This window comes from Platichthys flesus, chromosome 23 (genome assembly GCF_949316205.1).
Source record: "Platichthys flesus chromosome 23, fPlaFle2.1, whole genome shotgun sequence".
Lineage (NCBI taxonomy): Eukaryota > Metazoa > Chordata > Actinopteri > Pleuronectiformes > Pleuronectidae > Platichthys > Platichthys flesus.
The window spans coordinates 4,334,272-4,350,365 of record NC_084967.1 but is presented as its reverse complement, the minus strand read 5'-3'; the positions used below and the strand labels follow the sequence as shown (position 1 = coordinate 4,350,365).

Here is a 16,094-nt window from a genome sequence, read left to right as displayed (position 1 = left end):
AAACACACTTTCAGCAACCTGTTAAGTTTACAGAAGATGCTAAGTGCTGAAAGATCAAGCAGTAGGCCGATCCCAAAGTTTGATTACATAACCTGGAGTTATTATAAAAACACACACACACTCCAACCATTGGGCCATAAAATCCGTTGGCAAGATGACATTAGAGCTAAACTGTTCAAATGTCTACAGGCAGAATAACCCTCCCAAAATGGGGGTGGAGTGGGTTGGTATAAAGAGTAAACAACTCCACTGTTAAAGTATTACAGCCTGCGCTTGCTGTGCCAAGTGCTACTTTAGAGTGGAGACCTGGGGAAATTAGGCTCACACACACACACACACCCACACATAAAGGCACACGCACACATTCCTCTCTCTTTTTCCATACACTCACAATCTCCTTAAGGTGGTGGACGCACATGCAAAAAAACAAATATACACAAAAATAGCTAATATCTGCTGTCGTCCCACACATTCAAACGTGTACAGTGCGTGCATGCTTATTGGTATCATGCAGTGTATGAAAGCTGCAGTAGGTTTCTTTTTAGACATTTTACAAGACTGAAAACCTGCAGCAGCCACAGAGTTGAACTTTCCCGCCTGTTTTGAAATACATGCAAATATAAAAAATGCTTCATGCATACGAGGGCCTCACCCCGAGTCTGGAAAAACCGAATTAAATGAAATGAATGACTAGACCAATGCAAAATAGGATTGTTAAGGATCCAAAGATGAAAATGCACGACACAGGAACATGAATTGCAGAGCAGATGAGACAGTCAGCTCTATTTTGCTATGGTCCTTAACCCTAGCAAAATACCCTCAAAAATAAATATATAATGAGAAGTTGTAAAATATCGCTGCTGTGGTGCTGGTAGATCTGGATCGGATCGAGTGTTAGGATACCTCCCTCTTCTGCTCATCTGCATACTTAGACCATATTGTAGTTCTTAAAGCCAAGTATAGTGGTAAAGAAAATATTGGACAAAAGGAGTAATAGTTGAGAAGTAATTTAACGGAGCAAAGTCTCACAATGGGCCACAAGTAGGTCAGTCCAACCGGGAAGCAATGAAATGGGATGCTGCTTCACCACCTCACCTTAGCTTTTCCAATCCTGCAGAGCAACTCTCTCTGGGTCGGGTCAGAGCAACACACATCCTGTTCAATTTAGCCTTGGACCATTATGTCAAGCCAGTCTTGCAGTTTCTCTTCCAAATTAACCAAGTCAGTCTGGCTGAACACCCTGCACTCGTTGTACTGCAGCGACCTCAACTCTGAGAAGGAGAGGGGGAGTGACTGTTTGGTGGGAGGGTAACGCGTGTCAGTCATCGAGCGGCGGTTAGTTGGATGTGGGAGAGGACATTACCTTTCAACCCAAAGGCCTGATTCTCCCTCTCACTCTCTTTTGGGTGTGTACTTGGGCAATGCTGCACGGGACTGACCAGCAGACAGCTCCTGAGAGCAGCCCTTCCTGCTCCTGCTCATTCAACACATCTGGGGAGCAGCATAGTGATCATGAGGAGCACTCAAACATCCTGGTGAAGAGCAAAGTCAGCTAAAAAGGACCCATCCTACAATCTCATTGGTTTAGCTTTAGTTTGACTCAGGTCAGCTGGGACACAATATTAAGGTTTTCCTCTTGGCCCTTCGCACAAACAGCCCCGACAGATAAATGGGGCTGTCAAAAAGTATCAAGCTCTGCCAAATATTCCTCCCGGAGCACTCAGGGTACAGCTTCCATTCTAGATAAAACCAATTCAACACCATAACTTGCATAACTAATTCCACATTAGAGATACTCACATTTAAAGCTGTTGAACTTCTCAACTGTGAAGACGGATGACTGGAAGCAGGTAACTACCACAGTATGTGCCAGCATGCGAGGCGAATTGGCCGAGAAAGACATTTCGTCCTTCCCAGACTGTTTGTCCAGCAGCTTTCTTTTCCCTCTCTGCCGCTCCTTCTCTCCAGGGCCTGCACAACATATACACTGTGTATGGTGCTCCCCGTGCGAGAGGATCCTACCCTCCTAAACGCTGTAACTCAAGCCTCCTCCCCAAGACGAATGGCCCCTGTCAAGCTTGCGGAAATAAATATCAGCCAAGCGCCGATCTGATGACAGCAAGAGAAGTCGGGGTGATGTTTGCTGCTCCCCATACAACCATAAACCTACTTACACTCATCTTAACACATCCGTGCAAATTACTGTGCATGGAAGTATTATGGGTCGAGAAAACCAGTAGGATTGTGAGCCCTAGAGTTGTTGGCACTCAAGGATCTTTTATTTAACAAAAATATGTTATTTTTCTTTTGTGAGATCATGTGAACGTCACTCCCTCCTAATCTGAATGGACAGAACTTTCATTCAGACTCACTGTCTTGGGTTGGCCTTGACATGTGGCACCTGCCCCAAACTGCACCCACCTCCCATATCCTGCACGATCAGCCTGGCACACAACAACCCCTATTTCTCTGCTCCCTTCAGCCTCACACTTTTCTTTCTGGACATCCCATTTTCCTTCCCCAACATCCTAGCCCCCACCGCCCTCTAGGTATCTTACCTGCAGCTGTTCTAACACAAGGCCCCCAAAAAAGGAGCCAGACAGAGAGAGATTAGGGTTTTAAACTTGAATGAGGTGTGTACATCTGCTTCCAATCCAGCAGCAAGTTAACTCCAACCATCCACATCTTCTTCGAATGAATCCTAAATAATAAAACCCCCACTATTGGCTATTTAGCTTACCTTCCCTGAAAGATCGACCCCACGCCTGAATGATTTCCACCAGTGTTCTTCTTTGTTCCTCGAGGGCAGAGTGACCTTACCTTGTCCAGTCTGAACCACAAACTCACAACTCAACTAAACCCAAAGGGTAGACAATGCATTTTTTCTTGACTTATATTGTCTCTCTAGATGAATCATATCCTCTTGACTCATTCTAACTGAACTCAAAAGAACTGTTCTATCAGTGGAATTATTTCCCGAGCACTTTCCTCTAAAGTGATAATTTCCCTAACCCTAACTGTGGATTTAAGCAATGCAGTAACTGCAGTAATTATTCATTCATATCATTGGTTTTTCAATGGGTAAGAGAAATGAGGCCTGAACACCAGACAGCCCAGAGACTTTAATGTATGATGTGCTCTTCTTCTCTTCTTGTAGTTTGTGCCATTTCTCTACTATTTATTTGCTAATTAAATCAATCAATTGAATCAGTTGACCTGGATGAGGCCAAAGTCTCCAAGTTTCCAAATAACACATTTACAGAAGAGAAAGAGATCTTATAATCATCGGCCCTCATTTTGTCTTCAGGCTGAACCTCTTCGTCCCTTAAGGGATGTAGCGTGGGACAATACAAAGGGCTCTTGTCTGTCTCCGATGGGACCACTAACTTTGGTCGGACAAGCCATTGGCAAGTGGCCCGACAGCATGTGAACCTTCAGAGCTGCTAAAAGGAACCTCTTGTCCCCTTCATTACGTCTTCCTGTAATGAGTCTCTTCAGTGTAGCATGGCAGACAGCCCTTCCTCATCATTTAGGGATTAAGAGGGAAAATGTTGCTCTTTGCTGGAGCTTTCACATTTCCCTCGTATGGGCTAACCTCAACCATCAACCCATGAACCGACCATTTAGGCAACGACCTTCCAATGTTGACACAGACAAAGATTCCTCTTGTGTGCCATTCACCTCTGCTTTTACATGCGAGGAAGGCTATTACACCATTAAGATGATTAGGCTGAAAATAAGTCTTAAGAGTAAATAGTGATAACAGGAATAGAGAAGTGTTCACGGTTTGGGAGGGCTGAAAAAGATCATAGGTTACCCGACTCCTTATGTGCGTAAGTTTTGGCTAGGCCACTGCCAACCCTGCAGATGTGATTCAACAAACCCAACGTTGTTTAAGTGACAAGTAACCGCCACTGAGACGGGAGAGGAAAAGTGCAAAGCGCCAAAAAGGCCTCAGAGGATTCATCAACAAAAAAAACCTTGGTTGTTAAAAGCAAGTTTGAGCATTCTCATGGGATTAACAACAACTACAGCCAGTAAATAAAACTATACACCGATGTGTGTCAGGAGACTTGTCCGGTGAGAGAACGCGCCCCTGCCCAAAACCGCAAGGTGTCGTTGGCCAGAGGGAAAGGCTAAAGTGGAGGCGGAGGGTGTACTTAGCTCCCCATCTCTTGAGACGCTGTCAAGGGCCAGAGGTTTATGTTTAACACTCATTAATGGCAGAGTTAACACAGTTTATGGGCAAACTTAATACAGTGGAACAGCAGCGGCAGTAAGGCGGTGATATTGAGACGGAAATGACTGCTTTTTAATAGAAAGGTGCAGTGGGCCCACCTGCAGCTCAGAGGAAGAGCAATATAAGGACAGCAGAAGGGCGCCAGGAGAGGCCAGACAGTGACGTATAGGAGACCACTGTGGGACAAATGAGGCTCATTAAGACATGGCTTTCCATAACATGAAGTCCCGCCCTCACGAATAGTCAAATGAAATCATAATAACGGGATGCAGTGAGAAGCGCCACAATTTATTTAATTGTTCAGCGAAATCCTTTTCTAAAATGCCTGTGCAAAAACCGGTAGTGTCAGTAAGTGGGATGTATAGTACAGTCACACTGAAACTATTCAATACACCGAACGTAAATGTCGATTGACTCTCAAAGGACACACATAAACTCAGTGTGAGCAAGTAAACCACGTAGAGAAAGAACGGGGGTCAGGGACTGGGTCCAAGTTCGTCTTGCTTTAACACAGCAACATAAAAAACTGAACCACCAAGCCTCCCACTAGTAAAATACTTCTTTATTATTTATATTACTGTAAAAGACCTCATTTGATTTCATCTCATGTTTTATTGACACAGACGCACAGACACAGACGTGCACCCACAAGGCTCCAGTTGCAGCTCTGCAACGTGCACTTTCACACTCCATTTACTGTTTCCAAAAAGGGCCATGGACACATCAAATGCTGCCACAGTGCTCTCCAGACTGGCCAGTGGCTGCAGGGGTCACGCACCACTGAGCCGGCCGATGACCTCATGGCTGCTTTAGGATCACTGAGTCCGCCTCGACCTACGTGATCTTTCCAGATCTGTGATTCTTTTGCACATCGGTGTGTCCAGCATTGGGCCAAGACTGCCAGGACAACACATCAAGTGACAGCTGTCTTGCATTTCAGCGTTATAATCTCTCAGCTTTTAATACATTCAACTCTGACCATACTTTAAATTGGAGGGTATGGGGCGGGTGGTTTGATCGCACTGGGGCCTCCCGTGTTTTACATGCATGCACACATTCTGAGGCCATTTTAATGAAATATTCCATTAACGCATGGGGAATCCCACCAGGGCAATTCTTCTTAAAGTTAACACAGAACTATGAGTAAGTGTAATTATTTCCATTTGGCACTTTGTTGGCCCTTCAGTAGGACTCACACATACAAAATGCAGGAAAATAAGAGAAAAACGACAAGTACAGATTAAAAAAATGTGGAAAAATAATGAAAACATAGATGCCGGTTGTGGGTAATGATGAGTCTAAATGTGAGGGTTAACCGCTCCAAAAAAACATGTGTGCGTGCTCCATTGAGCGCCCTGTAAAAGCTTGTGCCAAGGGAGGGTACAGACCGCCCCCCAGTATCCCACCAGAATGAGCCTTTCATCCAGACATCTGTGTCTGAGTGTTGGTTGGTTTCGTGCGTTCTATTTACTTATCAAAAACATCCCATAGCCTATAAATGTAACCCAATAATGGATAATTGATAGTGTTTTCCAGCGATGCTCCGCTTGACTTTCATACTGCCACTAACATTCACACCTGGGCATTTTTATACAAGGAGCGCAAGTGGAGAAGGGTTGGGGTTAGGCTTAAACCACTACTTTCACTCAGAAGCACACATTTATCTTTAAATCTGAAATAATTAATAATGTAACATTTATTGTAGCAATAATCAATATTGACTGTTATGAAATGCTTTCTCTTGATGTAAATTTTGACCATATTGCTCAGTCCTGGGTGTTTTTAAAATAACCCCATTTATTTTGTTGAAATCAAAATAAAAAAAATCACTACCGCAGCACAGAAAACTGCAGTTCACCTCTTTTGTTTTTAATTTGCAGCTATAAAATCAGCATCTATGGTTGATTCATTTTTCTTCTTTACTTTCAATTACCAGAAACAACATTATGGGTTTGTTTTCCGTGAACTGTGAGTAACACTGTTTTGCTTCAGCTGGGAACAACAACCTATAAAAGCACCGGGCACATCTGGGCTGGGAGGCTGTGCAGTTGAACCTATAGCCTATGACTGTACTGTTACTCGATCCCCCCCGCCCCTCCTCCCCAGATGCCCCGGAAACCCAGTAATCAAGTTGATAGCTGGTGATGTACCGCCGGTGCTGCGTAAGCCGTGAGTCACATAGCTCAGAAACCACTCGCTTGACTCATAACACCAGTGATAGTCCTGCCTGCCTGCCTAAAAACAACAACACACACACACACACGCACAGACACACATGCTGGCCATTGTTAGTGTGTGTTATGATATGTGTTAGCATGTTTGCTGCCTGTCCATGGGAGTTGGACAGTTTTGACACCAGTTTTTGCTTTCCCAGATGTTTGCTTGCAGTAAGAAGAGAAGACAAGAGAAGCAATGACAAGAGAAGAGAAGAGAAGAGAAGAGAAGAGAAGAGAAGAGAAGGTGACCTGTTCGTTCAGCAGAGGAAAGGTTATCTGTGACAGCTGCTGGGGAGACAGAACTGGGCCAGGTGTGTGTTAACTCTCTCCTGCTGCTTTCCTCATTATGAATATCACAGAGAGGGGAAGAGATGGACAAAAAAAGAAGTGCGAGAGAGAGAGCGAGAGCGAAGTAAAGGTGGAGTACGGTGGTGAAAAAGATGAAAAAAAAAAACAATACAGAAAAAAGAGAAGGGGGTAAAGGTCAGAGGAAAATACCAGTAAGTGAGTTGGAGGGAGTAGAATAAGAGAAAGGCTCCAGTCTGGAGAGACAGAGAAGGCTGAGGCCAAGGAAGTACTCAGGGAGGAATGCTGGGAATGGGAGCGAGCAGAAAGACAGTGACAGGAGACAGAGGGGTGAAAAAAAGTGCCGGGAAGACGTGAAAAGAGGGGGACTGATGGAGGATAGAGGGAGAAGAGAGTACGGACGCTTAGAAAACAGAGCAGACAGAGAGAGTGGTGACAGACGGCTGAAGAGAGACAAATGGAGGGGAAATCAGAGGTGGAGGTAATCCAACACGAAAACACACTCAAAACATGCCCCGTGTCTGCATGTGTGTGCAGGTGTGTCTCCTCTGACCTTATGGCGACCCACTACAGAACAAACATCACCCTTTGTGTCTCTGAGGGTTTGTCCTCCATCACATTGTCACACTCAGGATGGACACTTTGAAAAGGAGTGAATAAACCATCACCTTTTTTAATCCATGCATTCGTCTTCTTTGTCGAACCCTGATGCCTGCTGTATTACCCATAATGCAACTTGAGGTAACAGAGGTCTCACTTCTTTCTCAATCCACACCCCCAGTTTTTTATTTACTTTCAAATGTGATTCACCTGATAGCTTTCTTTTAGACTTTATCCTTCTATCCACAAAACTTTTTCCACATAGTCTGAGCAGCTGTATTCCATAACACCTGTGCACATTGGGAAAGTTGAAAAACAAAACAACAAACTTCAGTTTATGGTTTACAGGAAGTTACAAGGAGGAACTCCTTTTTTGGCCGAGCCACTGAGTTCCTGGAGTCCCCGCTGGTTCCCGAACAACCTCATACTTTCCAGGAAGTAGATTTTTCCAAAATATTGAACTTTTCTTTTCAAGCCAATTCCTGCCCCGAGGCCCTTGACCTAACCATTTGATTTGACTTATACTACTTCAGAGATGTGCTTATATTATACGATCTTATAAAGTTTATATTTGTATTGGTATAGCGTATGCACAGAGGTAAACTTTAAATGGGTCTGGCATCCTAATCCAATAAGAGCTCTACAGACCCTGTGCACACAACATAAATGTTTTTGGCTCCAAAGAAAGAAGACAAATACAAAATCAACGTACTACCACTTTAAAAACAGAAAGTATGAAAGGATTTCAGTCTGAAAAAGGATCCAGAAAGACTTCACTTTTTACTTTCAGCAGGCTACACCACCAGACAACCAGGCAGCTACAGCTCATCTCATATCCTCACTGACACGAAGAAAGTGGAGCACATTACACCAGCCTTCAAATCACTGCACTGGCTTCCTCTATCCCAAAGGAGAGTTTTTTTTTAAATCCTATTACTTGTTTATACAGCACCAAATGTTCTCAGGCCTAAATACATCTCTGATTTCCTTGTACGCTACAAAGAATCCAGACGCCTCAGGTCGTCCTGGTTACTCCCTCAATCAAAACCAAGTAAGCTTTTAGTTTCTGTGCACCAGCACCTGTAGGACAATCATCCTGTTCTGCCCGAGCTCTGCAAAACATGTCTCCTCATTTAAATCAAAGGCATCGAACGATACATTTAAAACGCCTTTTAAATATTTTAAATGCAGTTTTTTATTCCTGTTTTTATTGTCTTTACGTGGAATTTTGATATCTATAGTTGTTAACTGTGCATCTCTGTGCATATTTAGATGTATAGTAGCACATTAATGATCAAATCCTTTTGCTTGTCCCTGTTTGCTTTCCTCCTTTTACGGCATTAAACAACAAACAAGCGAACCGACCCACTCTTGTATCACTTAGCAAGTCAACCTTTGAACTGGAAGAAGGCCTGGTGGGTGTGTGTGTGTTTGTATGTGTGTCTGTGTCTGTGTCTGTTTGTGTGTGTGTCATCCCGACGTCTGCATGAGAGCAGGCCTGTGTTTGACGCACATACACACGCTAACACTTTTTTCCCTGCGTCAAATCGGTGCCACGATGCCTCACGCACACAAAACATCAGAGAGAACCCTTGGAATATGATGAGACAATAACAGGGCGGTGGGAGGCTTTGTTCGGTTTAATCTCAGTCAATTGTTGAGTCCTGCAACTGTAGGTCAGAGGGAGAAGTAAAAACCAAGATGAAGATGTCGAGTCTGCAAAGGACTTTAAACAAAGTCAAGAGTTGTGAAGCTCCATAAAATTTGCTATTTTTTCATTCATACTTAAGAAACTCCAATTAAGAGGGGTCAATATTAAAAATTCATCACCCTGATAAACACAGACCCTCAGTTTTCACAGAGGTGGCTTTTTCCCGAAGACTTTTCAATGCTTTCACGTGTGCTTGAACTTGTTTTGCAGCGAGCCTTGTTTTTCTTAGTGTTTTGGAGTGAACACTATGACTGCACTTCCAGGGGAGGGTATTTTTAACCGGTGCGGCTGTACTGTAAACACCCGCCGCTCTGTGTGTTCTCCCTCCAAGATTTAAGCACAGCGACCGACAGCAAGACTCCCCGCGGCACAAAAGGCAATGAAATACTGCGTGTAAGACAAAAGACACAGGGAGAGGTGGAGGGTGGGGGGGAAGAGCCCTGGAAAGCATAATATTGTCTCAAATATTTTCCCAATTTCGACCCAGGGGTCATTAAGGAATCTCAGCCCTGTGGGGGAATGTTGCAGAAAGTGGAAAGACTAATGCAAAAAATGTGACTGAATCACATTAGTGGTAGTAACTCAACTGCAACATATGCTAACCCAATTCTTTTACATTTTCTTGCTATAATTTGATAATCTCAAGGTTCAAAATCATGTGTGAGACCAAAGATCACTGCCAACTTGGATCAGGCCAAGTGAGCTGGGCTCGACAGACCACATACATATTGGCCTTCATCAATCAGCTCCACTGCTGCTACAGTTGTGGGGACAAACTACTGCAGCTTACCACAGAGAGAACAAACCTGCAGTAACGTTTAGGGGCTGCGTCTTTTTGCTATTGGAGTGTGCGGTTTCAACCGAAGCAATCTTCAAGCCATTTCTGATGTCATTCTATACTGAACTTAAAAAAAATGTGGGTTTTTCTCATTTCACAGATGCAAGCGAACCACTCCGGTGTCATCGGTGTGTGTTTTAAAGTTCACTTGCTGACCTTGTCGGCTAGACGCTCAAATATAGCAGCCCTGACTGTCCTCTGCTCAACATTCACACCTCCCTCTCAGCGACAGCTTCTCTTCCAGATATGGAGTCCGGCACACGGCAAGACAGACCACCCATGACTAGGACACGTTCAGACCCCCCCCCCCCCCCCCCCCCGCGCCCCGTGCATAAGCCGTCCCATCCACCTCCCTATACTGGAGCAAGTTGGCCCGCTGTCACTCACTGTGTTCTCTCGGTTGTTTCAGCAGTGTTAGAGCAGCTCGAGGGGGAAGAGCAAGAGATTAGCAAGAGACATAATGAAAGCGAGACAGAGAGACAGCGAGAGAGGGAACGAGAGGAAGAGACCGAGGGAGAAAGGGGAACTTACCCCACTGATGTGCTGAACAAAGTCCATGCTTCTGTTTTCAGGTAGCTTGGAGACAAATTGCATAATCTTCCAAACGTTTTCAATTAACAGTCTTCCTTTAAATCATATCTTTAGTCACACATATCACATAAATATAAGAAGAGCATGACTGTGGAAAAAGCTGTTACACTATTATAATATATGTATTTCTATATATTTAAAAGAAAGACAGGGACAGCAAATAGTAGACACAGGGTGACAGAGGACAAGAGAAGCAGATTGCATCAGGCCCACCCAGAGATAACAGACAGAGGGAAAGAGTAGAGATAGATTTGTTTACGTTGTACTCACTAAAACTCAGTAAACCCCGACATTATTCCCTGAGGAACTCCACCCGACTTTATGACTTCGAACCCACCCATACTGTCGCCTACGCCATTATCAGGCCCCAGCATGAGCAGCACCAAAAGAGAGAATGTGTAACAACTGACTGGTTATTCTTCAGTGTACACACCACACGTACGCAGACAGTGAATCAACAGAATGTTTTTTTCTGCTTTTGGTTGGTGAGTGTCTCTGGCCCTCGTCTGCACTTACACCAAGCATGTACGCAGGATAGAGTGCGAGGAGATGGAGAAAACCTGAGCGTCTGTCTACTGGCAGGTTGATGTAGTATTGCAAAATATCCATTTGTGCTGTTCTCCTGCACCTCCCCTTGCACGTTACTTTTATGAAGGCTAGTCAGCCATTGTACTTTTCACGCTCTCTACATTTGAAAGAAAAAAAGTTATGAGATCTGTAAAAGAAAAGGCCCAACTTGAGTTTCCCAAACACTTTACTCTTAGGGTTGGGATAAAACTGCAGTAAGTGCACACAATAAAAGCTGGACTTTTGTGTGGCTCTCAAGGCAAAACTAACTGGTGCTTGGAAGCTGACCTGACCAGAGCTTCATCATGCAGGGGAACTCAATGCGATAATTGGCCACATTCTCAGGGTTAGGAGTAGCAGTGAATGTGTTTTCACCAAACTCTGTCCCTTACCTGACCAATTGGTATGAATACCTAAACAGAATTATACAAATCCTAATGATACTAGAGTTGCACTGGAATCCCTAAATCACTATGTTGTGACACTTGCACAGCAGGCTGTAAAAAATAAAGTTAACTTAAATCACAGGAAGGCACAAGACAGCTTTTAATGAGAGGCGTCAAGGCGTGAATAGATATAACCAGATGACTCCCCAAACAATGCATACAGTTGTTCAAGGATGAATGAAGATGAATCCGATAAACATCATTTGTTCTTCTGCCAGACCATAGAATTAATTAAAAGGTAAGAAATCTAAATTAGCCAAAGTCTCTGGGCTGTGTGCTCTGGAAAGCTGCCAAACCCCTTGATGCACTAGATAAGTCCCAATCAGTGATGGTGGCGTTGACACTTCATTAAAGCCCTTTAGGCTCAGATAAACTCGTCATCCAGCGGCTGTCAGCGGACAGAGAGAGTACAACAGGGAGAGCACACCTCCTGCCTTGTTCTCGTCTCCAGCGTGGAAGGGAAATCGGATTCCTGGACGGCCCCAAATCACAGACGGATTAGGCGATGAACCCCGGACGAGACACCAGACACCACCGAAGAAACTCAAGACGTACGCAGCTAATGTTTCCAAAAGCTGTGCATCTTGAACATCTATCGCGTAAATTAGTCATGGGGCTTAGAGAAACATAAAGAAAGCAAGGTGACAAGCTGCTTCTCTTTCAAAATGAACTGGTGAGATGCCTTTTGCAAAAGACAACCACAAATTACGAAATTTAGTACTTGGGAATAATTATTTTAAGTGTCTCTCAAAAATGTACTTTCTACGTGTAGTTTGTGGTCAAATTGATATATATTTGTATCATTATGTTATCATTTTATGGGGAATAATGGTAAAATCACCCTAGAATTAGCATCGGCATCAGCTTAAGACAATGTCCAAGTTGTTGGATGCATTGCTTCAATGGTCAGGTTAAGATTGTAAGTAAATATAAATAAAAATGCATTTATTAGTCCCAAACACATGCACAGACATTCAAAGGCACACTCATGCAGGTAGGGAAATTTAATCTCTGCTTTTGACCCATCTGGTGCAGGACACACAGAGCAGTGAGCGACCATGTACGGCGCTCGGGGAGCAGATGTTGGGGGAGTAAGGTGCCTTGCTCAGGGGCACTAGACAGGGTAGGGAGACTCTTGGATTTTTGGACAGATCAATCCAGGTTCGTTTTTTGTTGTCTCTCCGTGGAGTCGAACCAGAGACGAACCAAAGACCTTCTCTGCCCATAGTCCAAGTTTCTGCCACTAGACCACCGCCTCTATAGTCATTGCAAATGTTCATTGTGCATCATGTTCTGTATAATGTTCTGTTGCAACCACAATAACAGATTTCCAAAAAATGTCTCTAGCTTTCCTGATAAACTTGTGAAAATAACACACTTGTGCGAAGATATACAAATATAGACACAACTTAAGGACACTCCTGTGAAACTAGGTGTAGCCTGTTGTTTTTATCCATGAGGAATTATAAACTGTATTAACACTGCTTGGATTAGACCCAACTGATTCTGAATGGTGTCCAACATTAAGCTTGTCTATGCAGCTCGTGTCCTTTCTACACAATCAGACAACCCACTGGCTCCCTGCATCACTTTCTGGACCTGCAGTTCCTCTCGCAGGTGGTGCGTGAGCACAGCAGTGCTTCGTAAAGAACTGGTCCCTTCCTTCACCCGAGTGACATCTGTTAAATGTGAGAGCTCTCGGTCCAAACACAGCGGTGGGCCTTCAGCTTCAGGCTGAGTTGCACATCGGATTTGTTTCAGCTGAGCTTGTTTTAAGAGTCACTTGGACTTCCTCTCCGGCTTTGGGCAAAACAACATCAGGCCTGCTGTCTCCTGCAAACACCACACTGAAGGAAAAAAAGAAAAATCCCTTCTTCCTCTCTTCCTTGCACTTAACCCACATGCATTTGTTTATTTTTTTGCACTCGTCATTGTTCTGCAAGCACAGGAACATTGTGAGGGTATGGAACCTTGATGCTGATGCCATTATGAGCATGGGTCAAATACTCGACAGGACTAGACAGGTCAATACCTTAAGTCGTTCCCTCTTTGACAAACACCAGCGATGTTAAGATCTGTTGCACCTCATGGAAGACAAGCCAACACACGCTGGCACTATTGTGTATATGAGGCGGTTGAATGCACACAAACAAGCATGCAGTCATGCACACACGCACACACATAGTGCTACGCTGGATCCCACTTGATAAGAGGACTCCGGTTAAACAAGGAGCGTTGGTTAATGCAAAGGTGTTAGAGCAGCACTTACTCCACCTCCCCTTTCCCTTTTTTTCTGGAAAACCAGCGAGTAAAGCTCTTAAGGGACTACACAACACAATTAGACGGACTAATTACCCCCTCCATACCTCCCATTCCTCACCCACAGCGACAGGCTGGGGCAGGCAAGACACTTCTGCCCGCCTATGAGATTTTCCCGTGACAGAGACCATGGTTAGGTGCGGGGATTGTGCATTTCAGGCAATTTAGCTGATGCGCCGTCAATAACAACATCGGAATAAGGCAACAAACAGAAAACAGTAGGCATGGCAAGAGTCAAGATGAGAGACAAGGTGTGGGGTCACCTGCATGACACTTTTCCTTTTCAAAGTAAGACGGCGGATGGATCAGCTTCCTTCTTTTTATATAAATAAATAAGATGTGCTACTGTACTTTTAATTGACTAAACGGAAGGTTTTTAGGACCCCAGTTGTTTTTACAAGCTGAGAGTTAAGTAGAAGTTGCCAGTTCAGCAGCAGGTTAATGATGCCCCCCCCCCCCCCTGTAGTAAGGGCAGGCTTTTTGGACTCAGTCACGGACACGCTGGGCGGATTTAGAAGCAGGGGAGTCTTGACCCGTGCTTTGATGTCTTCTGCCCACGTTTCCTCTAGGTCTCGAGGTAAATCAGCAGCTTTGTTCGGTATCACAAGCCAGGAAAAGAATCAGGGTCAGGGAGTCTTTCTCATTTTTTTCACGTCTCTGTCAGGAAATCTTGTAACGGTAGAAAAAAACGGCAGTTAAGCGTAGAGGGGAGGAGGAGATGAGACCAACTGGCCAAACAGGAAAGTTTCAGTTTGTGCTCTGACAGCTCTGGATGTGGGACGGGCCGAGGCGCTGCTGAAAACTATTTGGCGGGGAGTTTTGAAAACCCCTTCCTCCTCGAGATGGACCGACCCCGCCTTCTCTTTTTGCAGCCGGGGGACACTGAGCCAAGCATTTCTGCAAAGCGGAAAGAACTTGGCACAGGCTGATTTGAGTATGGCGAAGCACTTAAAAATGATCTCTGTGCAACCATTAAACCATCTGCAACATTTCAACACTGTTGGAGGTTTTGAGGATGTACTCTGGGAGCAAGAGGGCCACGCTGGTGATCCATATGAAATATCACCCTGCATTGGGAGACAGAAAGGAAGAGGAGAGAGTGTATACATTCAGGGCTACTCAGGTAGCTCTCCGATTAGTCTCCCTCCCCACAGAGGAGCTGACATGGTTCACCTCACAGGTATAGACTAAATACTTCCACACACACAACCCCTGAACTTCCCTTTCCACACACACACACATACACACTGATCAGTAAATGATGCATAGAGTGAATGGGCAGCCAGATGAGGTAATACACTGCCAGTGATACATTACTCATGTAGTTTCCCCTCTGAGTTGATGACCACGAGCCAGCGACATCATCTCATTAAAGCACACATGACTCATTGCCTCGGTGTGTCCGCGCTCAGACTCGGTTCAGACACCTGCTTCAAGCCAGATGGAGAAAATAAAGCGAGGGCACAGACACTGCTAGAAAGAGGGCGAGCCACACAAGCCTGACACTGTCTCCTGCACTGACACCTGTGGAGTGTCAAACACACCAATACACAGCCTGATGGAGTCCGTGCAGCCCCACTGACCTTGCAGATCTTGCTCTCCTCCGTCTCGGCTCTGGACCTCCCATCAGGCGTCCTCTCCTGCCGGTACTCGGACCTGACTGACAGCTGGCAGGAGAGCCCTGGGGCGCCCTCACCTGCCCTGAGCTCCTGCTGCCGGGCCATGTAGCCCTGCGAGGTGGCCGCCCTCACCGCACTTGGGATGGGGAGAGCCGTGTGCACCGGTTTGGTGCCCACAGAGGAGGGTGGCCTGAGCTTGGAGGCTACACCAACCACCGGCATGGTACTTCCCAGGCACCGAAATAATAACACAGGAGTGAGAGAGCGGTCCCAAAAAAAAAAGTACAGTGTGGAAGGGGAAACAAATCTGCAGTGTCTACTACTGACGTCTGGCACAAGGAGGGAAGGGAAGACTAAAAAAGAAAAAGAAAAGAAAAGAAAAAAAAACTGCAGTTGCCTCTCAAACTGAGAGGAAAGCAACTGCGTCCATTCTGTAGCCTACAGCGAGCAGGACTCACAGAAACTGAGAAGGCTTCTCCTTCCTCCTGCTCTCTCCCTCCTCCTTCTCCTCCCACAAGCAACACTGCTCCCTCCCCTTCCCCCGCTCTCTCGCTGCCCCACTCTCTCTCACTGTCAAAAGTGAACACCACAAAGTCAGCCAAAACAGTCGGAGGGGGCGTGAACTCTTCTTGAAGGTACAG

The 16,094-nt window shown here is 45.1% G+C and overlaps 1 protein-coding gene across 3 annotated transcripts in view; it reads right to left on the bottom strand.

Annotated features, from left to right (window-relative positions):
- The window catches only part of nav3 (neuron navigator 3), a 181,751-nt gene extending 165,892 nt beyond the window's left edge, over window positions 1-15,859 (bottom strand). For all 3 annotated transcript variants that reach the window (XM_062382744.1, XM_062382745.1, XM_062382746.1), the window contains exon 1: window positions 15,418-15,859. In XM_062382744.1, coding sequence (XP_062238728.1) covers window positions 15,418-15,675 — 258 coding nt within the window. In that variant the 5' untranslated portion in view covers window positions 15,676-15,859. The remainder of the gene's footprint in view (window positions 1-15,417) is intronic.
- Window positions 15,860-16,094: the final 235 nt, after the last annotated feature.